Source organism: Echinops telfairi, unplaced genomic scaffold (assembly GCF_000313985.2).
Source record: "Echinops telfairi isolate 266 unplaced genomic scaffold, ASM31398v2 ScPeMD7_7400;HRSCAF=8409, whole genome shotgun sequence".
Taxonomy (NCBI): Eukaryota; Metazoa; Chordata; class Mammalia; order Afrosoricida; family Tenrecidae; genus Echinops; species Echinops telfairi.
Window position 1 is genome coordinate 9,087,707 of NW_022111300.1, and position 27,958 is coordinate 9,115,664.

The 27,958-nt window shown below is 48.6% G+C and overlaps 1 protein-coding gene across 1 annotated transcript in view; it reads right to left on the minus strand.

Moving 5' to 3' along the window:
• Positions 1–1,493: 1,493 nt before the first annotated feature.
• TMEM241 (transmembrane protein 241) overlaps positions 1,494–27,958 on the minus strand; it is a 153,705-nt gene continuing 127,240 nt past the window's right edge. The window contains exons 14-15 of the mRNA XM_045296217.1: positions 13,878–13,942; positions 1,494–3,514 (exon numbers count right to left, since the gene is read on the minus strand). Of these exons, the coding sequence (XP_045152152.1) occupies positions 3,454–3,514; positions 13,878–13,942 (126 nt within the window). The 3' untranslated portion in view covers positions 1,494–3,453. The remainder of the gene's footprint in view (positions 3,515–13,877; positions 13,943–27,958) is intronic.

Consider the following 27,958-nt stretch of genomic DNA (forward strand, 5'->3'; position numbering starts at 1 on the left):
TTATGTCACCCAATTGGACAAAAAAACATGCAGTGAAAGCCCAAGAAAGAACAGATGGGCAGCTGACGGAACGATGAAGGTAGGCTGAAGCAGCACCTTACTTTCTACCTCTTGTGGTTTTCTAAGTAAGAAGAGGTTTGAGAGGGTGTTTACCTTTGCTGCAAATATATCCATGAATGTGTTGGTGAATACAGGAGGCAAAGTTATGGGAACTTCTTAGACATAGTCAAATACCTGGAGGGAACAAGTAGTTGGCCTAAGAGCTCAGGATCAAGGTCTTAAGGGCATCAAGGTCATTCACATAACAGATTCCCCCAAGACAATATTCTACACCCCACTTTCATGAGTAGTGAGTAGGGTCTTACAAGCTCCTGAGTGGCCCTCTAAGGTGAAAGTATTGGTCTTTCCCTGTCCAGAGGAAAGAATAATGAAAGTTGAAGACTCATGGAAACAGTCCAATGGAACAGCAGTCTTCACAGTCCTGAGATCAGGAGAACTAGATGGTGCCCCACTGCAACTACCAACTGTTCTGAAAGAGATCACATTAGAACAGCAGTTCTCAACCTGTGGGTCGTGACCCCTTTGGGGGGGTGTCGAGCAACCCTTTCATAGGGGTCGCCTAGGACCATCGGAAAACACATATTTCTGATGGTCTTAAGAACCGAGACACAGCTCCTCTATCCATCTCAAGGAGGGTTCGCCCACATGCAGATACACCCACATGAGTACCCAGCATGAAGACTGTTACCTATGCTATATCATGCTTCAAGGCAAAATTTCATTTATTTGTCATTAGAAATAAATATTTCACAATATATAATTACATATTGTTTTTGTGATTAATCACTATGCTTTAATTATGTTCAATTTCTAACAATGAAAATGCACCCTGCATGTCAGATATTTACATGACAATTCATAACAGTAGCAAAATTACAGTTATGAAGTACAATGAAAATAAATTTATAGTTGGGGGTCACCACAACATGAGGAACTGTATTAAAGGGTCACGGCATTAGGAAGGTTGCGAACCACTGCATTAGAAGGTCCTTGATGTAGTGGAAGAAAAATGGGGGGGCAAAACCCAAATCAGAAAAAAGGCCATGCTTACTGGTCATATAGAGATTGGTGGAACCATGAGTCTTAATCACCCTTCAGGGGTGGGAATGAACTTACCACCATGACTCCATTTTCAGCCCAATAGACAGGTATGTAAGGGGAACAATAACACTGGAGATGTACATACCCCTTAGAATAATCAACCATTTGAAAACAACCAGTTTTGAAAGGCAGTATTTGCCCCTGGGAGGAAGCAGAGTAAGTGATGTCATACTATAAAGGTTGCAATCACTGTGATGAAACAAAATGTGTATGAATCGTTGAATGGAAAACCGATCTAGTCTGTAAACCTTCAACCAACTCACAGCAAAGTTTAAAAATATCTATTTAAAAAATCAAATCAAATAAAAATAGGAGTCTGAAATATGATTTAAAATGTAATTAAAAACAAAACTTAAAAACTATAATTGATAGCCTTAAAAAACATCTTAAAAAATTCAGCAAAGTTTTAAAGTCAATTCTACTTGTCCTTCCAGCCTTACAAGACAAAACCGCCCTGCTGCTGTTGACTTGGTTCTGACAGAGTAGAATTGCCCCCACGGGGTTTCCAAGGCCAGGGGGAAATGGGACCTGGTGCTCCTGTGGGATAAGCACTGAGTTGCTAACCACAGGGTGTGCAGTTCAAAACCACCAGACATACCTCCAGAGAAAGAGGAGGCAATCTACTTCCATAAAGACTTACTATCTGGGACACCCTAAGGAACGGCTCTCCCGTCCTCTCATCAGGGTCCTCAGGAGTCGATCTCCCTGATGGCAGTGAGTGTGACTTACAGGATCAGACCGTCACGTCTTTCGGACATGGAGCCGCTTGGGGGTGAGCACTTACCCGCCGCACTGCCAGGGTTGTGACTTCCCAAGTGGCACTCCTTGATAGATGACACTCTAAACAACAACAACAAAAACCCACTGTATCGGGGCAGTGCCGACTCAGAGTCTGCTTCTCCAACAGTGCCAGCAGGGCTTCCTCTGGGAAAGCCGGAAACCAGGTGTTTGTCTTTGTTCTCATCCAGATGAAGGACAAAAGCAGGTTGACATGATCTAGCTGTGAAGGTCACGCTAACGTATTTCCTAAACGGTGAGCAGAGACCAGCCAAACACAGAAGAGCAATCTGAAATCTTTGAGTTCCTAATATGCAAATCCATGCCTATTTGTTAGGTTTCATTTTTCTTTTTCAGCAAGTTGGAGAAAGTGCACCTGCCCGCTGCCTGAACGGATCCTAATCTCCGCAGGGCTGCGGGTGGCCAGCCAGGCCTGGCTCCCTGCATGGAGACATCCTGAACTTCCCGACCTTCTGCATCCCCAGACAACCTGTCACACCTGGCTGAGAAGGAAGGTATCTGAGAAACCTTCATGAGCAGCAGAATCAGGAGTTTATCACTCTTCTGAATCAAATTACCATTTTTTGCAAGCTCATTCCTTTTGAGATTCTCATGGAGGCAAATATAGGGGTTTAATCTAGTTTTCAATCTCCCTTGGAAAACATATATCAGTGCTCAGTGATCTCAAATCTCCTCGGGATACCAGAGGTTTAAATGGATTGGCAGAATGGGGGAATCTGTTGATTATATGGTTTGTTTGTTGTTCTCCTGCCCACAAAGGCCCTCCATCAGTGCTTTAGCAACCTGAGCACTGAGTGCCACCTGGAGACTAGTTGGCGTATCCTGGCACGTTGACGAGAGCCACGAGAAGTTTATCAGCCAGCGAGAAAAGCACCATCGACCACAAAAAGGCTTTAAAACTTATGAATGTGTCTTAACTGACTTCTCACTTGACCGAGCACTACCACTCCACTCCATCTCCACCCTCATCCCTCAGCTGAAGTCCTCTGAGGGCTGTCCATGTGTCCACAAGGGTGAAGGTGAGCTCCAGACCAGCAAGCAAGAAGGCAGGGCAAGGAGGTGCCAGAGGTGTCTCCAAAGGTGTGAAAAACAGAAACAAAACAAAACAGCCCCACAGGACCCCCAGCCAGCCAGCCCTGTGTCAAGAGCAGTGCTTGGTGAGGGAGATGCAGTAGCCGTAGTCCTGCCCGTCAGCCCAGGGGAGCTAAGCCACCCGTGACATCTGGCTTGTCCAGGCTCTGCAGAACTGGGGCCAGTGACGGTCTCAGGAGAAGGCAGGCTGGAGGCTGCCCACTGCAGAAGCCTCCAGATCTTGATCTCCCCCAAGTAGCGAGCCTTCATGGTGCCAGCAACTGCCGCATCCCCCGGGGCCAGAGCCTGCGTGGGTCCTGGCTTGGTCTCACGGTCCTTGCTCTTCTCTGCCCAGCATTCTCAACACAGATGGTCCGCTCCAGGTGGTCATTGGCGAGGTCCCCTCTCACGCTGGCCACCTTTTTATGAGCCTTTCTGCTCTGAGAAGACCAGCAAGGCCTCTCCAAGTGCACCGAGCAAGAGGCTGCAACAAACAAACAAACAAAACCAGAAAAGGGTCAGCTTCCTGCTCCCACACAAAGAGGTCAAGAGATGCCCCCTTTCCTCCTGCCATGGTGACCGCCACTCTTCAAATCAGCCCCCGGGCAGCTTCCTGAGAGAAGGCCACATGCCTGAGGTGGACGTGCAGGGCCTTGACGCCTTCCTTCAGAGAAGAGGGTGGGCTGCCCACTCAGCCCCTACCAGGGGAGGGCGATGGCTTAGGTGAATGCCCTCTGGCCACACAAGGGTTTTCCGACAGAGCCCATCTGGATTGATGCGGATGAGCTCGTGCAAATTCCCATGATCTTCCCAACTGTAAGGGAACCATCTGAGCACTCTGAACTTTTATTTAGGAGAACGGGGGAAAGCTGTACCAGTTTCCAACAGGTGTTGAAAGGGCAAGTGTAGTGGGAGAACTAGAGAGTAGGAGGGAAGGACATGCTGGCTACTTAAACACGCCTACAGTCCGGTGCATGCAAAGTCTCCACGTTGGCTACCGCAGACTTCTCAGCCATGGCCTGCCATCCTTCCCAGGAAAACGCTTCTAGGGGCTGGGCTGGGCATCAGGAGGGAATGGGGTGGGGCCCTGAAGGTAAAACACTGGCCTTTCAATTATAACCTTGTCCCCCTTCCCACCTAGTATGTTGAACCTCCCACCAAACACAGACCCAGCACTGAGGTGCCTTGCGGTTTCCCACACAGCCGAAGGTAAAGACTGCAGGAGATGCTGCCACATGGCAGGCTGTGGGTGCCTGTCACCACGTGTGCCAATTACCACTTTCCATAGAGGGATGAATCGACTAGAATGTACAAAACAAGAAACTTGAGGATCTTGGAGAACTGTGCTCAAATTTTGACTCAGGCACTTATTAGCGATGTCATCTTTTCTGTCTCATGGGAGACGTAGAAGCACTCCATCTACAGCATCCTGCCTCTGTGCTTGGCCTCGAACAGGCGATCGGTAACAACAGGACTGTCTTCTAGCCTGCTGTCCTCCCAGAGTGGTAATCCCTCTGCTGGTGGCCCTCCCAGCTGGCTGGCTGCCCAACCTCCACGTGAATACTTCCAGAGAGGGGTACATCCCACCATTGGACGCACACAAGTTTAAGGGCATATTACTTGTGAAAGGCACCGTGGCTGGCCCGGGGACTGGCTGAGACGTGTCTTCTCCCTCAAGTAGGCCCTCTTTATACTGACTTAGAGCTGCTTCTCATAATCTCGCCTAGTAGTCCCAGCGCTGCTTTCTGGGGCAACAAAGAACAAGTCCGCTCCTCGTCATCTACCGTCAGCCTTGCGGGTCTGTGGGTACCAGAACCCCATCCTCACAATGGTGACTTTTGAGCCCCTGTTGCAGCCACTGGGTCAACCCAGCTCCTGGAGGGTCTTCCTCTGTCTCACTGACCTTACCAGGCGCGGTGCCCTTTCCCAGGGACGGGTCTCTGCTGTCCGCCTGCTAGAGTTCAAGCTCACTGCCCTCGAGTCCATGCTGACTCACAGCAACGCTGTAGGACAGGGCAGAACGGCCCCTGTGGGATTCTGAGACAAACTCTTTACGGGAGTTGAAAGCCTCTTCTTTCTCCCTTGGAGTGGCTAGTGGTTTTGAACTGCTGGCTCTTCAGTTAGCAGCCCAACTTGTAACCACTGCACTACCAGGGCTCCTCCTTAGAGAGAAGGAAATTCAAGGAACCATCGTAATCCCTACTCGCTTGGTAACTAAAAGCCTCTGTGTGAGGGGAGAGAAAGGAGCTAGTCGAGTATCTGCTCACTGGGGAGGGGAGGTGAGAGAATGTCCCTCCTTGTACCCAGGAGCTAACTAGCACCAGGGACAAAGATAAGATGGGCATAAGGAGATGTTCCCTAGTATCTTAAGCTCCAAGTTGGAAAGTACACTCCTCTTTCCCACAGAAACACAAGGATAATAAGTCTATAAATCCTACTTAACTCACAGCTGAAATTGGTGTCTACATTAGAAGTGAGCTGCATTTCCGAGGCTGTTCCTGGTTCACTTGCTCACTCACTCATGCATTGCCACGGGGGCAATGCTGGCTCAGGAGACCCTACAGGACAGGGAGCACTGCTCCTGTGGGTTTGTGAGCTGCGACTCTTTATGGGAGCAGAAGGCCTGGCATTCTCCCTCTTAGAACAATAACCATCACTTATATGTTCTCCACGCTCCAAGAAGGCCAACATTTTAAACCAAACCCATTTATGAAGCTGAGGTCTGCTTATCCCTTGTCTAGTTCAGGGTCTCCAAGGTGATAGGGTTCAAGTTCCTGTTCTCTTTGGATAAAGGTGCCTTGGTTGGTGCCGACAGTTAACATGTTCAGCTGCTCACCAGAAGGTTGGCGGTTCAAGTCCACCCAGGAGTACCCCAGTAGAAAGGTCTGGCCATCTCCTTCCAAAGAATCAGCCAGTGAGAACCCAGGGGGCAGCGTTCCACTCTGATGCCTGTGGGGTGTCCAGGAGTGGGCAGGACAGGAGGCAGGTGGGAAGGGACAGCTACAATTCTGGTACACAGCTCATCTCTAAAGACCTGCCTGTCCCTTTTAAGCAGAGCTGCTGTCGTCCCCAACGTCCTTTAGAGAGAGCGCACCCTGACTTCTTAAACCCCGGGTGAGCGCAATGCTACTGTGACAAGGGCTGCGCAGGGCTCTGGGCCCAGGATGGTTTTATTTCTGGCCAGTATCACTGGAGGGTCAGCCTTTTATACACTTTCCACGAATCTCAGTCATCACCTAGGAACAAAATAAGGTTGTGGCTGGTCCCTTGCAGTTTTATTCCCATGATCCTAAGAACAATGTTGAAGAGTAAACATCTTGCATTTTCATTCCCGGGGCTGAGCTGTTTCATGGAACCCCAACGCAGCTTAGAGAAGGCCCAGTGAAAACCAGCCAGGTTGGGTTTACAGTGAGGAGAGCCAGGGAGGTGTGCTTTGATGGCGTTTTCTAATCAGCAGGAGACGCTGGCAGGGATCTTAACAGTGTTGCAACCATGTAAGACGAAGCTTTACCGAACTGTTTGCAAATCTTTTAATCTCCATCATTCCTGAAACGAACAAACTTCATGTCGCTGAGGCATAAACAGCAAATCGCAGAGCATGCCCAGCCAGGAATTAGCAGCACTGGCTTCTCTCATTGTCACAAATCTTTTTCGCGTTTCCCCAGCCTGTCTCTCTTCTGACCTCAGTCTCAGCCTCACAGTGTTGGGCTGGTCTATAATTCCAACTAAACTCACCAGAGAATGGCAGCTGGGTTCCTCCCCCAGGCCTAGAACCTATTGCAGAAGCTCAATAAAGACTGCTTCCATACATGACTGAATCGTCATACTGGTGACTTTCTGCCACTTATATTCCACACTGGTTTTGCGTTTTCTCTTGGTCTCATCAAAATGTATCTGTCCAGGGTGCTGTGCTGCATGGCAGCCCATAATCTGATCAGCTCATCTGTGCTGACAAGCAATCCACTCACTAACCACCATTGAGTTGACGTCGACTCACAGTGTTCCCATAGGAGAGGGTAGAACTGCCACTGTGGGTTTCTGAGACTGTAACTCTTTATGGGAGTAGAAAAACCCATATTTCTCTCACTGGCGGTTTCGAACTGCAGACCTTGCGGTTCACTACCCAGCACATAACCACTTCACTACCAGGGCGGCTCTGACAGGTCATTAGCAACTGTTATTTAGAAGGCTCTTTTCAGATGCATTTCCAAGGACAGTGCCTATTTTCAAGCCAAAGGGAAAGCTGAGATGGGGGTTTCAGGCACTGTGAGCCCACAGGCACTAGGGGATGTGCTGGTGGAAGCTCTTTCTTCCCTGCTGACTTCATGGGCTTGGTGGTAGCAGCCTTGTCTCCCACGTGGGACACCCGGGTCTGTTTCCCTCCCAGCCAGGCTATTTCATGCATGGCCACCACCCACCGGTCAGTGGAGGCTGACGTGTTGCTGGGATGCTGAAGAGGTTTCAATAGCGCTTCCAGACTTAGACAGGAGAGGAATACAGGCTTATTAACCCATGCCTGGGAAACCAGCCAATGAAAGCCCCATGGATCACAAGGGTCCCATTTGTTGGGTATGGCACGGGTCACCACGAGCCGGAGGCCGCCTTGATGCCAGTCAATGTCCACTAGCGTGGTACATAGATCAGCGACCCTGCGGTGTGAAAGGTTAACAGACTGCTGCTAGGTTCCAAGTACACCTAGAGGTGCCTTGCAAGAAAGGACTGGCGATCAACTTCCAAAAAAGCAGTCACCTTTGTAGCACCTGGCTACTGGCTATACATAGACTCAGGCAGGCTCTCCAAGAAGACCCCTAAAATTAAAGGGACAGGACACTCCTCCTCAGAGATAATGGCTGCAAGAGTGTCTTCTAAAGAGCCCTGGTGTCGGTGAGCTCTGCTGTGGGATCAGCGCACAGTCTGTGATCAAAGGGGGCAGAGGAGACTGTGGTTGTGGTTTTTAGAACAACGCTGCATGTTGGGTATCCCTTTCTTCCTTTGAGCCTCAACGGCTCCAGAGAAAAGGGTGGCTCTCCTAGTTTCAAACAATGTTGAACTCAAGAGGAAGCACACGCAGAACTCATTCTCCTTCTTCGGGAACTGGTCACAGCTCACAAGGTTTTTTGTGTGTGTATGTGTTGAAGCCCTTTCACTGAAAATTTGAGAATTAATATCAGCGTATATAAAGTACATGTTGTTCATATTCATTGTGAATATGTAAATCGGGATATTTACATTGCTGGGTTTTAAAGTTTCTGTTTTTATCACTAAAAACACTATCACTAGCTGGACAAGTTGCTTTCCATGAAAGACTTTAAAAATTGACCCACACTGGGTACTTAGGCTTGTTCTGGAATACAGCATTTCGAAAGCTGGACATGCATTAGGTATTAAACAAGCACCTGGTTCCAGACCCATAGATGAAAGGCGAATGGAGCATAAACCCCTCTCCAGAGCATCTCACAGCCTCACAGAGCCTCACAGAGCATGGGTGAGATGGAGGGGGTCATTCCATGCTGCTACTTGGTGTGGCAAATGCTTCCAGAAGCCTGTACACAGAGCCAGGGGCAGCAGATGTCCTCAACACAGTAGAAGACATCAGCAAGGACTGGACACTTGAGATGATCCACACCTCAAGCGAGAAGATGGGCAAGTTCATCATAGATCCCGCTGAAATGTCAAATGGCATTATCTCCACTGTCTACCATGAACCTGTAGGTAGGGGACTCCCGAGAGGTGGCGATTTTGCTCCCCAGGGGACAGTTGACAACACATGGAGATGTTTCCCATTTCTATTAGAGGCAGAACTATTGTTAAGCACCCAACAAGACACAGGCCCAGGACAGCCTTCGCAACAAGTAATTAGTCAGGTCCAAGTGGTAATACTGCTGAGGGTGAGACCTCTCACTTTCCATGACCAGTTCTGGGAAATTACTTGGTGTGGTTCTTCTATCCATAGTCTTTGTAACACCCACCAAGTGACTGGGCATGCAAGGGCCATTGCGCTGAGTATAAAGTGAGCCATCTCAGAAGCAGGAAGGGAGACTCTCGGGCCGTCAAGAAAGAAGCGTGCCTTGGAGACCCTGGGACAGCGTGGCAGTGGCAGCAGAGGCACTAGAGTCCACAATACCACAACTCAGAGGCAAAGCACCAGGCTCCCCAGCCTAGGGGCCAAACAAAGCTGCGGCCCCTCAGGCAGGAGGTCGGCTTGCAGAGTGGCGTGCCCTTGGGCCATTTACCAGTGCTAAAGGAGCTTCATAATGCTTGCCTGAAGAGGGCCAAGGGACGCCATGGCTGAAAGGTGAAGGACCAGCAGAAGACATGCCTGCAGGCATGGTTGAGAAGAGGCATTGCTGAAGACAAAAGAATCGTATCCTTAATGTTTTCTGATCCTCACTTGTTGTGACCTGTTAACTTCCCAATCAAATCCACATAATTGTCTGTGAGCTTTGTGTGGCCACTTCAGTGGATTATTGAACCCAGCAGAGAAGTCGAATGCCACGGGAGGAACAGTGGAGTGTCAGAAGAGAATACAGAAGCACGGAGGTTAGAGCCGGTCTGACCTCTGACTCACAGAATCCTCCCTGGGCAGATGTGGACCTGTGTTAGCCAACTCCTGTTGAAGCCAGAGGAGACCGGATGTGCCCCACAGGGCATTGCCTCACCTGCCCTAGAAGGTGACTGTGACGCACGAATAAGGACACTTATCCCCTAGCTGGACATCACTGTCTTATTCCCTCTGTGCCTCAGAGCCAGCACTCACTTTCTGTGCCCCAAATGAGAGCGCAGACAAAGGGCGAGGAGGATGCAAGCTGGGAAGGTGGGCACCCACGCCACGCTCAGCTGGCTCGGGGGTGGTGGACACCTGGGGAGGATTGGGGGAGCACACAGCAGTGAAGGGGGCCACTTCAACTAGACCGCAGCGATTGCTGCCATATGGAAACATGCGCCTGACACTAACAGCCACTGCACATTGTTGAAACCATCAGGACCTTTATGAGAAAATCATCCAACATCTAACTTCTGACAGCGAATGTCAAGTTGGAAACACACACAAAAGAAATAACACGCTGCAGGCAAGCATCGAAACAGACCTGCCGGTAGCACACTGCATAAGCCCAAACCAAGCTGCCCCGCCTGTCTATGTGACTGCTGATCCATCCAGCACACCCTGCAGGGAGCAGTCTGAGAGCCTGGCCAGTGCGTGTCCAGGGTGGAACAGCTCGCTGCAAAGACTCAAAAGCGCCGGCCTCCAGTTGGGCTCCCCTCTGCTGGGGGCTTGCTTTGTGGTTAGGAAATTCTTTGCGGCTGAAAACACTACCATCCTTAAACACTCAAGAGTTCTCGAAAATCAGGAAATTCCAAAGTCAAGGATCCTTTTGCAATAATCGCATACACCATTCCCGTGATCCAGGCCCACAAGCCCCAAGCCTTTCCAGCACTTTGGCCAGGGGCCACCAGGCTCACGGGCTGTGATGCAGGCTGGGGAGGTGGCCCTTACCCACCGCCGCTTTCTTACCAGATAGATTTAGTGCTGGCTTGTTAGCACTTGGCATTTCTGATTAATTTTGAAATTCTGTGCCTCAAATAGGAGCCCCAGTGGCATAGTGGTTACGAGTTGGGCTTCACTCTGAGAGGTCAGCAGTTTGAAACCATCACCTGCTCTTGGGGAGAGACGAGGCGTTCTACTCCCACAAATAGTTACAGTGTCGGAAACTCACAGGGACAGTTCTACCCTGTCCTACAGGGTTGCTACGATGGCATCGACTTGATGACAGGGGGTTTGGTTTGGGGTTTTGGTACGGTCTATGTTCACAAGGAAGTTCATGTGCAAGAACTTGTCAAGAACTCAGACTACTACAATAGAACTTAAGACTATAGAAATTTGGGGCTGGGCAAGAGTCTCCAGACTGTTCTGGGCTATGGATGCTGCTTCTCCTGGGGTTGGGTGTTCAGATGGCAGCCTCCTCTCGTGTCATCTGTCCCGGGATGGGGCAAAGAGGAGGATGTGACACAGGATGATGTCCCTGCTCCACGGGGCCTGTCTTGTGTATAAATCACCCTGCCTCCTCAGGGCTGATGGACTTTTCTTCATGAACAAGTCCTGCTCCTTCCATATGCTTCCCTTTCTCAGGAAAAGGCAACCTCTTCGTTGTGACTGCTCTCCGGGACTAACATCTAGGAGCCATCCTTAACCACCCCCTCTCTCTCTGAAGTCTCAGAGTTCCTCCTCAGTGCATTTCAGGTGTCCAATCACCTCTGAGCATCTCCTGAGAAATCTCCTGGCCTTGGCCACCATCGATCTCACCTGGATCATTGCCTTCTCTAGGCGGTCTGCTTCTCCCACCGCTCCCGAGCCCATTCCCCACACGGCGCACAGAGAGATGCCCCTCTGCTCAACACCAAGGCTCAGACCTGTCAGTCATGTCCGACACAGTGAAACTGGAACTGGTCCACATATGTGAACTGGAGGTTCACTCAAATTCTAACTGGAATGGGAACAATTAGGGGGTCGAAGCCCTGAAATCGAAAACTCGGAAGAGGCATAGTGAGCCCTTTCCCCCGGAGCCTGGGGGGGGGGGGGGTTGGAGTATAGCCAGGACTGTAGAGCATGACTCATTCAGAGTGGCAAAATCAGCCAGCATCTTTGAGCAGGGCACTGCTGTTTTCAACTGTGCTGATCAAGAGATTGGTTGCTATGCAACACACACTGCCCTGGTTTTCTCGGCAGGTGATTACGTTTCTAGCAGGGGGCCACCACACTTTCTCCCCATTCTGGGGATCATAGCAGCGCACCCACATGTCACAAGTTTAGGTCTGTTCCGGTTTCACTTTTTTGGCCAGGAATCAAGTGGGAAGAAGCAGCTCAAAATCCCTCTAGTGGCTCCTCATTTCACTTGGGTTCAAGCTAGTCCCATCAGTGGCCTTAACACTCACGACCCCTCAGCCAGATGCCCTTCCCCTTTACCCCCCTTGTCCCTGGGCTTCAGAAACACGGGTCTTCAAGCCAGCTGAATACACTCTCCCCTCAAAGCCTTGCACCTCCTACAGGAACCACCCCGGCTCATTCCCCCACTTCCTGCAGGTCTCAAATAGCTTAGGAAGAGGCCCAGCGGCCCTTCAACTCCCGAGTAGCTGCATTCTAAACAAGGATGGCACGGAGTTCATCAACGACAAACTAACCTGCAGGATCAAGATGGAAAAAGGAAAGAAACGACACACCGCTACAGAAAGAGCAAGGCTGCACAAAACACAGTCACTCTCTGTGGGTCAGGGACCGGAAGGCGGCCAGGGAATGCCTTGGCTCTCAATCTGGATGCTGGGGAAGGTACGCTCAGTTTGTGAGATTTAGCAATTGCATATTAAGAGTCTCTTTTTAAAAAAAAACAACATTTTTTGTAATCGTTTTATTAGAGGCTCATACAACTCTTATCACAATCCATACATACATCATTTGTGTAAAGCACATTTGTACATTCATTATCAGCATCATTCTCAAAACATTTGCTCTCCACTTTAGCCCCTGGAATCAACTCCTCATTTTTCCCCTCCCTCCCCACTCCTCTCTCCCTCATGAACCCTTGATAATTTATAAATTATTATTTTGTCATATCTTGCCCTGTCTGACATCTCCCTTCACCCACTTTTCTGCTGTCTGTCCCCCAGGAAGGAGGTCACATGTGGATCCTTGTAACTGGTTCTCCCCTTCCAACCCACCCTCCTCTACCCTCCCAGTATCGCCACTCACACCACTGGTCCTGATGGGATCATCCACCCTGGATTCCCTGTGTTTCCAGTTCCCACATCTGTACCAGTGTACATCCTCTGGTCTAGCCAGACTTGCAAGGTAGAATTGGGATCATGATAGTGGGGTGGTGGGGGGTTGTGAGGAAGCACTTAGGAACTAGAGGAAAGTTGTATGTTTCATCATTGCTACATCGCACCCTGACTGGCTTATCTCCTCCCCAAGACCCTTCTGTAAGGGGATATCCAGTGCCTACAAATGGACTTTGGGTCTCCACTCTGTACTCCCCCCCTCATTCACTATGATATGATTTTTTTGTTCCGATGATGCCTGATACCTGATCCCTTCGACACCTCGTGATCGCACAGGCTGGTGTGCTTCTTCCATGTGGGCTTTGTTGCTTCTGAGCTAGATGACCACTTGTTTACCTTCAAGCCTTTAAGACCCCAGATGCTATATCTTTCGATAGCCGGGCACCATCAGCTTTCTTCACCACATTTGCTTATTCACCCGCTTTGTCTTCAGCGATTGTGTCGGGAAGGTGAGCATCATAGAATGCCAATTTAATAGAAGAAAGTATTCTTGCATTGAGAGAGTACTTGAGTGGAGGCCCAATGTCCTTCTGCTACCTTAATACTAAACCTATAAATATATGTACATAGATCAATTTCCCCATTCTCATATAGAAATATATTTGCATATGTACCTGCCTTTATTTAGCCCTCTATAAATGCCCTTTGCCTCCTAGCTCTTTCCTCTATTTCCTTTGACATTCCTCTTGTCCCACTATCATGCTCAGTCTTCATTTGCGTTTCAGTAATTCCTCTTGGTTACATACCCTCGATTCCGCCCTACCAGGCCTCCCACACCCTGCTCACCACGGACACGGATCACTTGTTGTTCCCTTGTCCCTGGGTTCACGACAATGTGACTTACGGTTGAAAGGAGATATGCACCTCACCCACCTACCTTCTCTTCAATGTTGTGAGGAAACGTCTCAAAAAGTTTGAGAATATGCTTTGAGGGGGGAAAAATTAAATGTTCTTTGTACATTTGGTGAAGCCCAAACCACCCATGCGCATTCCCCCTTTCTGTGCAGAGGACTTACCAACCCACGGTTGCCCTGGTCAGGATCACCTCAAACAGCAGCAGCGATGCACCAGCTGTGATGACCTGCGGAGATCATGTCCACAAAGGGCCATCAGACAAGGTGGACATGCAGCATTCTAAATGTAGATGGGGCAGTTCAGAGAGTGATCCCCAAGGTTGTCTGTGGGATTTAGTTCACAGTAATGGACCAATGTTGATTCATCAATTGTAACAAAAAGTACCACACCAATCAATACACACTGATATGGATGCATTTAACGTCCAAACTCGTCATCAGCCAACATCCCTCCTCTCTCTTCAGGGAAGAGATATGAAGAGTCAAGACACATTCCCATCTTGCCACAGCTGGACAGAATTCATCTCCCAGGTCAGAGGTACCCACTAACCGGTTCCCAGATCCTCACAGAAAGGAGCCTAGCTGGGTGATAAGCTTCCTTTGTCTATGGTACTGTCACACCCATCCTCTCTTAATGTTCCGTCTGTCTCCCTGACCCAAAGCACACAGTCTAAGAACCAGGTGTTTACCTGTGGAAGGGAGCAGTTAGGTCGGTGTTTATTTGCAAATACTTAGAAGCCTGAGAGAAACAGCTACCCCACATCTCAGAGCTAGTAATGACAGAACCTTCTCTTAGGGATAGCCCCAACAGCCCAGGGCAGATTACCCAATACACAGGGTGAGCATGGTCTGACTTACGAGTCTGTAATGAATAACTAGGTGTGATGAGGTGAGAGACATGGAAACCCAAACCTTCAACACATGAGCTTGGCGAGATTTTTGCACCTTTGTAGTTTACCCCCCGAGGGACATTTCGGTTTGCCTCACTTGAGGAGGCAACAACAACACAACACTTTACAGTAAAAAAGACCTGAGTCTTGTCTTCAGGAAAAACAAAGCAGCAGCAACCGGGCCAAAGAGACAGCTGTAGAGCAAAGCCCACAGTTCTTAGCATGTAAGGAAGACTTTCTCAAAGTGGTGGGTTCTGTTAAAAAACAAAACCCGATGAATGACAACCGTCGCTCTTTCCCTTTGCAGCTGCTTGGACCTGTCTTAGGACGGTGGTTCTTGGGATGGCCGGGAAAGGCTCCGTCCTACCGGTGGATGCTGCTACTGTTGGCACTGGTGCCCTGGCACACCTGGTTGAAGTTACGGAGGTTGAACTCAGTGGTTTGTCTAAGTCATCACCAGTGTCTTCACCGTCACGGCTCCTTTTTACCAGCCCCTTGCGTCATTCTTCTTTCTTTCGTCATGGGAAGCACATGTACAACAAAGCACGTGACATTTCAACAGTCCTCACAGGGACTGTTCAGTGACGCTCCGCTCATCATGTTCCGCAACCATCGTCCTTATCCGTTCCCGCATTCAAAGCTAGGCCTAGATTAGCGTGTCTCCTGATTCCCTGACAACTCTTTTGTATGGCTTTTGTCTAGCTTGGGGCACTGTCACTTGCCGCGTGCCCTGCCCTGAATGCAGCACGGGACTGTGCCTCTCTTCCTCCGTGAGCTTCTTTAGCTTCAGAGGACTCCGCTGGCCTGCATATTTCTATTCACTTCATTTCATGCCAAGAAAAGCACATCTTACAATTTCTAAACCAGCCCTTGCTTGCAACTCAGGCTGGCTGTGCAGCCAGGCTGTTGTCTTGGCCATCTGAGGCTTCCTGGAACTCTCTGTATATGGGCTCCCGCCTCGTTCCCCAGCCACCTTCTCCAACTTTGGGGAAGTTTTCTCTCTCCACTGATGCACACATTTTCTGTGGGCCTCCGGCACAATGTGCTGACAGCTCTCAGAGAGGCGATCATATTTCTGTCGAGAGCACACAGTGTAGTTGTGAGCATGCAGTGCTGTCCTGGAGCAAGACGACACCTTATTTCACTCCATTCGTTTCCTTACAAGTCTCTGCTTTCTTTCACTTCTGCCGCCTACCCTAGTCAGCAGCTTGCTTTTCAGGGGCATTTTGTTCCACACACATGTGCACGGCCATCCATGTTCTACGATTTCACAGAAGTCACTGCCGAAGAAAGAACATGCAACAACCAACACCTCACCCGGAGCCTGACGTACGTGTACTGGCTAAGTGACTGGCTCCCTGACATGTGGAGGCTCTGAGTCGCACCTCAGCAGAGCGGTGGCCTTCTACAAGCCACAGGCTTCCTACACACCATGGCACTGCTCAAGAACAGTCAAGGGCTGCTGATGCCAGAGGCCCACCAGGAAAAGAAAACCAAGCCAGAAGTGGCTGGCTCAGAGAGGGAGAAACAGAATCAAAGTCCTGGCACCCAGGCCAGCTTCTCTCACAGCCAAAATCTCAAGAAAGGGCCTCTGTATCAGGCACCAGAGACCTGGAACAAAAAAGCACATCACCGTGCATGAAGCAGGGAACCAGTGGAGAGGTCTGAGGGACCGGCCGCAATCCCAGCTAGGTGAACACCTGCTCCCCCCTCCCCCCCCCCCCCCCCCCCCCCGAAGAATTGAAGCACTGAATCTGCAACTCAGGGAGAGGGACATGTCTGATCAGAGCACAAAGGAGCAAATGAAGGAGGAGGAAAAGAGAGTGGAGCACATCCTGGCCCACCAAGTCTTGACGAAGAGATTCCCAATCAGTACAGCCAATTCACACAGAAGACCATATGGCAGGCCCCACTATGAGACACAACATCCCTCACTGACCAATAGCTCTACAGGGGACAACACTGGAGACACCGTGTGGGAATTGCACCCGATCTGATCCCACCACACCGAGACAAAACACTAAGGGCATGCAACAGGGGAACAGCAAGGGGAACAGAGCAACGAAGTCCCCAGGGAATACCAAAAATAGGGGCCAGGGCATGGTACCCCATCAGACTTAGCCAGAAAACACTCCTTAAGGCCAACAAACAGTGCTTGAACTAACTACAAGCTTTTCTTTCTTGTAGTTGTGTTTTGTTTTTTTGTCATTGGCTTGTTATCTTTTGTTGCTTGGTTTTGCTCTGTCTTATTTTTGTGCATGTTATTATCTCCACAGGTCTGTCTAAATAAGATAGGCTGGATGAACAATCTGGAAGAGAAAACAACGGGACTGACAGTTCCGGGAGACATGGGAGATGGGGAGGCTGGGGGAAAGGAAGTGGTGTTAACAAACCCAGGGACAAGGGAACAAGTGATCCAAAGCGGTGGTGACAGGATGTAGGTGGCCTGGTAGGGCTTGATCAAGTGTAATGTAACCAAGAGGAATTACTGAAACCCAAATGAAGGCTGAACATGATAGTGGGACAAGAGGAAGGTAAAAGGAAATACAGGAAAGAGCTAGCAGGCAAAGGGCATATATGGAGGTCTAAATAAAGGCAGGTACATATGTAAATATAATTATATATGAGGATATGGACATAGATCTATGTTCATATATGTATAGGTTCAGTATTAAGGTAGCAGATGGACATCGGGCCTCTACTCAAGTACTCCCTCAATACAAAAATACTTTGTTCTATAAATTGGCATTCCATGATGCTCCCCTTCCTGACACAATCGCTGAAGACAAAGTGGCTGCATAAGCAAATGTGGTGAAGAAAGCTGATGGTGCCTGCCTATCAAAAGATACAGCGTCAGGGGTCTTAAAGGCTTGAAGGTAAACAAGCGGCCACCTAGCTCAGAAGCAACAAAGCCCACATGGAAGAAGCACACCAGCCTGTGTGATCATGAGGTGTTGAAGGGATCAGGTATCAGGCATCATTAGAACAAAAAATCATATCATTGTGAATGGGGGGAGTGCGGAGTGGAGACCCAAAGTCCATCTGTAGGCAATTGGACATCCCCTTACATAAGGGTCGTAGGGAGGAGAGGAAGCCAGTCAGGGTGCAGTGTAGCGAAAATGAAACATACAACTTTTCTCTAGTGCCTGAATGCTTCCAACCCCCGCCCCCATCATGATCCCAGTTCTACCTTACAAATCTGGCTAGACCAGAGCATGTACACTGGTACAGATAGGAACTGGAAACAGAGAATCCAGGGCGGACGATCCCTTCAGGACCAGTGGTGAGAGTGGCGATGCCAGGAAGGTGGAGGAGGGTGGGGTCGAGAGGGGGAACCAATTACAAGGATCTACATATAACCTCCTCCCTGGGGGATGGACAACAGAAAAGTGGGTGAAGGGAGACGTTGGACAGTGTAAGATATGACAAAATAATAATTTAGAAATGATCAAGGGTTCATGAGGGAGGGGGGAGCAAGGAGGGCGGCGGGGAAATGAGGACCTGATGCCAGCGGCTTACGTGGAGAACAAATGTTTTGAGAATGATGAGGGCAATGAATGTATGAGTATGCTTTATGTATGGATTGTGATAAGAATTGTATGTGCCCCTAATAAAATGATTTTTTTTCAATCACATCATTGTGAATGAGGGGGAGTGCGGAGTGGAGACCCAAAGCCCATCTGTAGGCAACTGGACATCCCCTTACAGAAGGGATGCAGGGAGGAGATGAGCCAGTCAGGGTGCAGTATAGCATCCGTGAAACATACAACTTTCCTCTAGTTCTTTAATTCCCCACCACCACCACTATCATGATCCCAATTCCACCTTACAAATCCGGCTAGACCAGAGGATGGATTTATACTGGTACAGATAAGAGCTGGAAACAGAGGGAATCAAGGACAGATTAAACCCCTCAGGACCAATAATGAGAGTAGAGATACCAGAAGGGTTAGGGGAAACCGATCATAGTGATCTACATAGAACCCCTTCCTAGAGGGACGGACAACAGAAAAGTGGGTGAAGGGAAACATCAGACAGTGTGAGACATGAAAGGATAATAATTTATAAATTATCGAGGGTTCAGGAGGGAGGAAGGGAGGGCGGGGGAGGGAGTGGGTAAAACTGAGAAGCTGTTACCAAGGCCTCATGTAGAAAGCAAATATTTTAAAAATGATGATGGCAACAAATATACAAATGTGCTTGACAAAATGGATGGATGTATGGACTGTGATAAGATCTGTAAGAGCCCCCAATAAAATGATTTAAGTTAAAAAAAAAAAGGGGGAGAAGAAAGGGCCTCTAGGTGTTAACAGCACCCAGTATTTCTCCAAGGGAGAAAAGACCTGGCCCTTTTCTCTTGTAAATATTATGTCCTTTGAAACCCCACAGGGCAATTCCACTCTTTCCAGATGGAGTGCTCTAAGGGCACAGTAACAACACAGAAAACAGAGGTGGCGAGATTCCTTATTAGTGTTCATGATGACAAGAAGTGTGTAAAATTCTGAGAGGTTTAGAAAATTCATCCATATAGCTTGCAAAGTCCATTCTACATATTTATGAATGCCTATAAAACTTGAAACTCAGATTCACTGACGAGTTGATTCTGACTCACAGTGATGCCTTAGGACGAAATAGATCTGTCCCTGTGTGTTTCTAAGGCAGCAAACATTTATGGGAATTGAAAGCCTCATCTTCTTCCCACAGAGCAGCTAGTGATTTTGAGTTGCTGACCTTGGGGCTAGCAGCCCAGTGCTTAACCCATTGCACCACCAGGCCTCCCTCAGACTATAATAAATAATTAAAATGTTTTTATCTCTTTTTTTTTTTAAGAAAAGAAAGAGCCCCATGTGCTTGGTGCACACAGCATTGAGGAGAGCCCATGGCATACTCTCTGCTTGAATTCAGAATCCTGACTGACTACATCTTCCAGTCAGGGGAGCCTTCCCAAGGGCTCCGGTTGCTATACCCTCTTTTTCCAAGCACCTTGTTCCCTACCTGTGTGAAAGCTTTCACTCCCTGCCTCTGGGGGCTTCTGTGTATCACCGATCTGTTTAAAGTCGAGCTTCCAAGGTCCAGGGCTGGGCCCGGCTCAGCAGGCCCTCAGCAAAGGGGAAAGGAGTGAGGTCACCCGTGTCTGCAGAGCACGTGTTCATGCAACGGGCGTGGCGCCGACTTTCCTTCTGCTCATTCAGAGTCGCCTCTGGGGAAGGGCATCTCAAATAGTGAGAGCTCAAGATGTGCTCCGGATCATGTCGGGGACACTGAGTCTCAGCCCAGGAACAAGGTCTCTTACTGTGGAGGCCAAAGCAAGTGTTTATGAACAAATGGGTTCAACAAGAAAAGGAGTCTTTTGTAATTCTGGGACACTCTGGAGGCTGACAGAGGAATATGCTGGTGTGTGTGTGTGTGTGTGTGTGTGTGTGTGTGTGTGTGTGTGTGTGGCACTATGTGTCCTTGTACCAGAAAGAGAGAGGAAAAACAAGAACAAAAGCATAACTTTAATTCCCAGTTCCTCGATGAGGTCAGCTGGTCATGCTGGTCTCTGATCACAGAACAGTGACTCCACTGAGAACACACAGCGGTGAAACCCACTTCAGCTTTCACTCCGCTGCCTAGCGTGTGTTCAGCATGTGCTTGGGGAAGACATTGACTTTGACATCTGTTTGTCCTGGCGACTACTAGCCCCTGATGAGACCCAGGGCGCAGGGCCCTAGGGGATCAGCACCGAGGTTGGAAACCCTCCCCTCCCTTCCTTTCTCACCCTGTTCCCCACAGGGAACAGCCCTGTCCACAGAACAGTTCTGCTTCAGATTGCACTCTGGGAGAATCTCTGGGTGGTGCGGGCAGCTAAAGCTCTCAGCTGCTGGCCAAAAGGGTGGAGATGTGAATGTACACAAGGTACCCCAGAAGAAAGATCTGGCAATCAACTTGCAATAAATCAGACGCTGAAACCCCTCTGGAGTCCCCTTCTGTTCCATGCAGCTGTGCCAGCCGCCACATGACTGGACCCTTCAGCTTCAACACACCTCGGTGTGTGGATGGGTCTCCCAAATTCCAGCCATCTTCCCACTCTCCACCCCGATTCCTGTCCTGGGCTTCAGAAAAGACAACAATCCCATGCCCCAGTCTATATGTGCCATACCATCTGCTTGCTTCACAGTGGGCCAATGGGTAGGAATCCTGTGCTAAGCAATGGTTTTCAAAATCTGAGCAATAGAAATTAATCCCGTACACCGTCCTCTATAACCAAACCAAATTCTCTGCCATCGAAGTCAATTCTGACTCACAATGACCCCAGAGGACAAGGTAGCGCTGCCCCTGTGGGTTTCTGAGACTGCATCTCTTCACAGGAGGAGAAAGCCCCATCTTTCTCCCTCAGAGTGGCTGGGGTTTTGAACAGCTGACCTTGCAGTTAGCTGGCCAATGCTTAACTTACACACGCCACCCGGGATCTCCTGACATTAAAGAGATGAGAGGAGCCAGCCTCAGATGCTACAGATGCCAATGTGGACCTCCCGGGACCAGGAAGGGCTCCAGCCCGTCAACACTTCCGCCCTCCTGAAACACATTCACAGCACCAAACAAAAGAAAGGAGCCCGGGGGTGCGGGTGGAGTGGGTGTTCGAGTTGGGCTGCGATCCACAAGGTCAGCAGTTCAGAACCACCAGCCTCTCCAGGAAGAAAAGGAGAGCTTTCTACTCCCATAATGAGCTAGTCTCGGGAAACCTACAGGCGCAGTTCTAGTCTATCCTATAAGGCCAGTGTGAGTCAGAATCGATGCAGTGGCTTTGAGTTCATGTACAAGAATCTCTGGAGCAAATTACATTTGGTCCTTCAAAAAAAAAAGTCCATAAAAGCACAAAGTTTTTTTTAAAGCAAAAAAAAAACAAACAAACAAAAAACCTTATAGTGGCTACCATGTATCTTTGAAAAAGACTTACACTTAGAAATTGCTATTCAAGAGACATAAAACGTTGCAGTTAATGGCAACTGTTGTTCTTGCTTTTAAAGGCATTTCAAAAAAAATTTTTTTTCTTCCCAAAGAAGAAAGCATTTCGTCATCTGTGGAATGTCTCCTTCGCACAGGCAGAGGACCCGCCACAGGCCCCGGGAGCCAAGAACAGCAGAAGGCAATACAGTGTGTCCGCAGCCTGGCCTGGAACTTCCTGGCTTTGTCCAGGGATGTCACAACCTCTGTGTTATTTAGACAGTTTTGGTATTTCAGGCAGATCAGGTCTGTTCTTTAGACATGCACTGCAACCCTCGGGCAAATTTTTGGGGTTTTATAAGGAAATAAAGGAGGGTTGTGATGGGAACCTGCCAGACAGGTGTTGGGGGTAGGGTGGGGCTGGGGATCCGGGTCTGTCCTTCGGTCGTTTTTCTTGCTGTGAAAACACAGGGCTTTGAAACAAGGGCCGATTTCAGCCTGTTTACAAGAACCTTTCTGCCACCCTCTGTCCGTTTGTCACCCGGTGGTGGCTATGTGGTCTGTTTCAGGACACTCATATTTCAAATCCCAGCAAGATCCCACTCGTGGTGGGCAGGCTTCAGTGGAGCTCCCCGACGAAGCCAGACGAAGGAGCAGACCCCATGGATCACACAGAGTATTTTCTGGAATGTGCTGCAAGATGAGCTGCCGAGGTTGCAAAATCCAAAAACTCAAGTCTTTGAGTCAGTCTCCGCTCAGGATGGCCCGTGTGTCAGAGGTTAAAACGTTTCCACTGCTGTTTTCTGGCTATATCTTTTACAGAATCTGATCACCAGACATTTCTTCCAGGGCACTAATTCAGTGGCTGGGGTGGGGGAAGGACTTGAACCGGCAACCTTTCAGTTAGTAGTTGACTGCAAACTGTGCTCAACTAAGTTGGGTTTAGCTAAGTTAGACACTCAAAATACACAATGGTGGCCCCAACGGACATGGGCAAACCAGTGGCCGTAAAGGCAGAACAAGGTAGGGCACCATTGGATCATGTTGTCCATGGTCTGGCCATGAATCAGAGCTGACTGGATGGCAACCATCGGCAAGGTACTGCAATGCCTACTACTTCAACCTCTGTTACTTTCAGGTACCTTTGTAGTGGAGTTTCTTAAGATGGCTCCTCTGTCCATCTGTCTATAACAACAACAAACTCACTGCCGATGAGTTGATGCCGACTTAGAGTGACCCTATAGGGCAGGGTAGAACTCCCCCTGTGGGTTTCTGAGACGGTCACTCTTTATGGGAATAGAAAGTCCTATCTATAGCTCCCACCAAATGATCAGATGGAACAGGTAAATAAGGTATCCAAAAATCCACTTCAAACTGCCATCAAGGTGGTTCTTACTCAAAGCGAACCTAAAGGACAGAATAGAACAGCCCTGTAGGTGTCTGAGGCTATAATTCTTTACAGGAGCTTATAGAGGGCTCTAGCGTTGGGATCAGTCGGTTTTGCCATTCCTCTGCGTACAAGAGCGCTGTCTCAGAAGCAGGCAAGGATAGCATCCAGGGATCATGGAGGAAGAAGAGCCATCAGCACAGCTGCCAGAAGTGGAGGAGGCCAAGACCAGGGGCACTAGAGGATGCTGCACGAGACCAGGGGCACTAGACGATGCTGCACGAGACCAGAGGCACTAGAGGATGCTGCACGAGACTGTGGGACAGAGCAAAGGAGCCACATTGAAACAGAACAGAGGGACTACAGTGTTAAGACCATGAGCCAGTGAAACAGAGTGGTGGGCAGGCTTCCTGGCTCACAGAGACAGGCGTTAAGGAAACATGTGGTTGAGGATGAGAGACAGATGTGGCAGCTGACTGAGAAGAGGCAGTGCTGTGGACATCAGACTATATCTTATGTAGCTAGAGTTAGAGACAAGTGGGGTTGTCTCCCTAATGCCTGCAATGGCCCACATAGAGGGGTTGGAAAGAAACTGTTAGGTAGCTAGCACAGGGACTGGGGCGTCCATTATGCATGCTCAGAGGTTCGAGCTTCCGGCCAGGAAGGGGTGGTACACCTAGGTGGACCTTATACCTGGATTGGCGCATCTAAGCCAGGTGAATTTGATTCAGCCAATGGGGTCGACCAATATTGTCGACCACGCCTCCCAACGGGTCCCTGAAAAGGCCGGAGGTTTTGATCTGGCACTCTCTCTCCCAGCGACTGCTACGCGATGTAACACAGCGGCGCTACGGGCTGGAGTGGCCGGGCCACAGTCCCACAACTGTGCCCAATCCCGCAACTGTGCCACAGACTCTGTCTGGCTTGTGTTCCATTCACTGTAGAGCCTGAAACTGCTACTATTCCCTGTACACTCACTGGGACCACAAACCAGGCTTCGGCGTGAATTCTTTCTTGCTCGGAGCCAAGGACCGATGTATATCTCTCCCCCAAAAGATCTAACAAAACCAGACAGCCTTTGGACACCTATGGGAAAATCCAGGGCTGGGCATGCACAGAGTAGCACAGGTGAACCCTAAAAGCTAGCCTCCACCTAGGCTGTGACATCACCCCGGTGGACCCAACTTAGCCAAGGTCAACTAATACCTTCAAGCATGCCGCCCCCAGCCAGGGGGTGGGACAGAATAAAGGCAGGACGGTGGCATTTGATCAAGAGCAATGTAGCCGAGAGGAATTACTGAGAGCCAAATGAAGGTCAAACATGACAGTGGGACCGGAGGAAAATAAAAAGAAATAGAGGAAAGAACTAGGAGTAGAAAAAAGCCACCTGAAGAAAGCTGATGGTGCCCGGCTATCAAAAGATATAGCGTCTGGGGTCTTAAAAGCTTGAAGGTAAACAAGCGGCCATCTAGCTCAGAAGCAACAAAGCCCACATGGAACAACATATCAACCTGTGTGATCCCAGGGTGTCGAACGGATCACTGAAGACAAATGGGTGCATAAGCAAATGTGGTGAAGAAAGCTGATGGTGCCGGCTATCAAAAAGTATAGCGTCTGGGGTCTTAAAGGCTTGAAGGTAAACAAGCGGCCATCAAGCTCAGAAGCAACAAAGCCCACATGGAAGAAGCACACCAGCCTATGCAACCACGAGGTGTCGAAGGGATCAGGTGTAAGGCATCATCAGAACAAAAAATCTTACCATAGTGAATGATGGGGGGAGTGCAGAGTGGAGATCCAAAGCCCATTAGTAGGCCACTGGAGATCCCCTTGCAGAGGGGTCTCGGGGAGGAGATGAGCCAGTCAGGGTGCGATGTAACAATGATGAGAAATACAACCTTCCTCTAGTTCCTAAAGGTTTCCTCCCCGCTCCCACTACCATGACTCGAATTCTATCTTGCAAGACTGGCTAGACCAGAGGAGGTACACTGGTACAGATAGGAACTGAAAATACAGGGAATCCAGGACGGATGAGCCCTATAGGACCAGTGGTGTGAGTGGCAAAACAGGGAGGGTAAAGGGAGAATGGGTAGGAAAGAGGGAACCGATTACATGGAACTGTGTGTGACCTCCTCCCTAGGGGACAGACAACCAAAAAGTGGATGAAGGGAGACGTCGAACAGGGCAAGATATGACAAAATACCCATTTATAAACTATCAAGGGCTCATGCGGGAGGGGGGAGCGGGGAGGGAGGGGAAAAATGAGGACCTAATGTTGGGGGTTTAAATGGAGAGAAAATGTTTTGAGAAACGATGTACAAATGCGCTTTACACAATTGATGTGTGTATGGATTGGGATAACAGTTGTATGAGCCCCTAATAAAATCTTTAAAAAGAAAAAAAAAAAAAAGCCCCCAATAAAATAATTTATCTTGTAAAAAAACCAGGAGGCAAATGACATTTATAGAGGTATAAATATATGCATGTACATATGTAAATATGTTAATATATAACAATTGGGATATAGAACTATATATGTTAAGTATTAAGGAAATAGATGGTTCTCCACTCAAGCCCTCCCTCAACCTAAGAACACTTTGTTCTAATAACCTGGCATTCTGTGACGCACACCTTCCCAACACGATCTGAAGACAAACTGGCTGCATACTCAAATTTGGTGAAGAAAGCTGATGGTGCCTGACTATTAAAAGATATAGCATCTGGGGTCTTAAAGGCTTGAAGTTAAACAAGTGGCCATCTAGCAGGGAAGAAACAAAGTCCACATGGAAGAAGCACACCAACCCGTGTGATCACGAGGTATTGACAGGCTCAGGAATCAGACATCAGAAGACCCAAAACAAACAATCATATCAATATGGATGAGGGGAGCACGGAGTGGAGACCCAACGCCCATCTGTAGACAATTGGACATCCCCTCACAGAAGGGTCACAAGGAAAGGACAAGTCAGCCAGAGTGCAGTGTTCTGACTCATAGCAACCCCTACAGGACAGGGTAGAACTTCCCCTGGAAGCTTCTGAGAGTAGAACCCTTTATGGGGGTAGAAAAAAGCAGCTAGTCCACTTGAACTGTGGACCTTGCAGTTAGCAGCCCAACCCATCACCCAACGCTCTACTGGAGTCCATAACAAAGCAAGAAGGATAATAAAACAAATGGTAGCTCCAGTCCACCATTCACTGAGCACCCTCCAGGTAAGAGATATGAACCAAGGCCCAACAGCCACCAATTCTATCCCCTTAGGATTAGGATAGCAGTCTTTGTCTTCTCAAACTAAGGAGTTTCAGACAGAGGGTCATCTGGGAACAGTGAGCCTTCTACCTGACATCAAGGGCTCTACCCTGCTGGCAGGTGACTTCTGCATGACCAGAGAGGGAGGTTTCCAAATCCTGCATAAGATTCATTCCACCAACAGCTGTCCACTGGGATGATTCCTGCAGCCATGGACCCCTGCTAGCTGCTGCTGCTGCTGCACCACTCTGAGCACTACTGCAGAATGGAAGGGGCGACCTGAGGACCCACTCCTTGTTCTTTGGGACAGCTTTTAAATATATATGCAACAGAAATGTGGGTGAAGGGAGACATCGGACAGTGCAAGATATGACAAAATAATAATTTGTAAATTATCAAGGGTTCAGGAAGGAGGGGGAGGGGGAGGGGGGGGGGAGGGGAAAAATGAGGAGCTGATGCCAGGGGCTTGGGTGGAGAGTGGATGGTTTGAGAATGATGAGGGCAATGAATATACAAATGTGCTTTACATAATTGGTGTATGTATGGATTGTGATAAGAGTTGTATGAGTCCTTAATAAAATGATTATATATATATATATATATATAGTAATCCAAAGCCGAAGGAGGGAAAAATATCAGCGCCTAAATGGCGAGATGCTGGTTCACAGAAGGCTATGGCTGACAGTGAAGCTCAAGATTCATTTGCAGGATCTCCACAGGAAATAAGGCTCCAGTGAGTTCCCTGTACCCACAATGGAGGGATGGGAAGACACTGGTGACCAGAGAGCGTACGAGAGAGATGACTATAGGAGATCAAAATGATGAATCGGACTTGAACAGTTAAAGCCTTGTCACTTGATCCCCCCTCGATACACATTGGGGCTGGTCTGGTTTTCAACTTGTGTGTGTGTGTGTATTTCATATTGGGGCTTATCTCTGATGTATTTTGGCTTTGTGGGTAGCCATTTTGAATTTTTGTTATATGTTTTCTGGTATATGAAACCCAAGCTTCCCCCCAACACACACACACATACACACAATCATGACCCCAATTCTACCTTACAAATCTGGCTAGACCAGAGCATGTACACTGCTACAGATAAGAGCTCGCAACACAGGGAATCCAGGACAGATAAACTCCTCAGGACCAATAATGAGAATAGAGATACCAAGAGGGGAAGGACACCGATCACAATGATTGACATATAACCCCGACCCTACCCCAGGGGGGAACAACAACAGAAAAGTAAAAATAATAATTTATAAATTATCAAGGGTTCATGAGGGAAGGAAAATAAATAAGCTGATCCCAAGGGCTCAAGCAGAAAGAAAATGTTTTGAAAATGATGATGGCAACCTATGTACAGATGTGCTTGACACAATGGGTGGATGGATGGATGGATTATGATAAGGGCTGTAAGAGCCCCTCCATAAAATTATTTTTTTTAAACGAAAGAAAGAAACCCAAGATTGATGAATCTATAAACAACAAGTAGAATAAGGTAAAGGAGTTTAAGAAGAAAGAGAATGTTTTGAAACTAATTGTCGTAGCAACTGTACAATACAGCGTGATGTGGCTGAACTATGCAATGCTATGATGTCTGTATTAGCTTCAATGAAAGGGTTTTGAAAAAAAGAAGAAAGATGTTTCAGAAGAAGTTTACGTTGAAAGTGATCCAGCAAAAGAGTGATGCGTTATCATATCAACCTGTGTGATCACGGGGTGTCGAACGGATCACTGAAGACAAATGGGTGCATAAGCAAATGTGGTGAAGAAAGCTGATGGTGCCCGGCT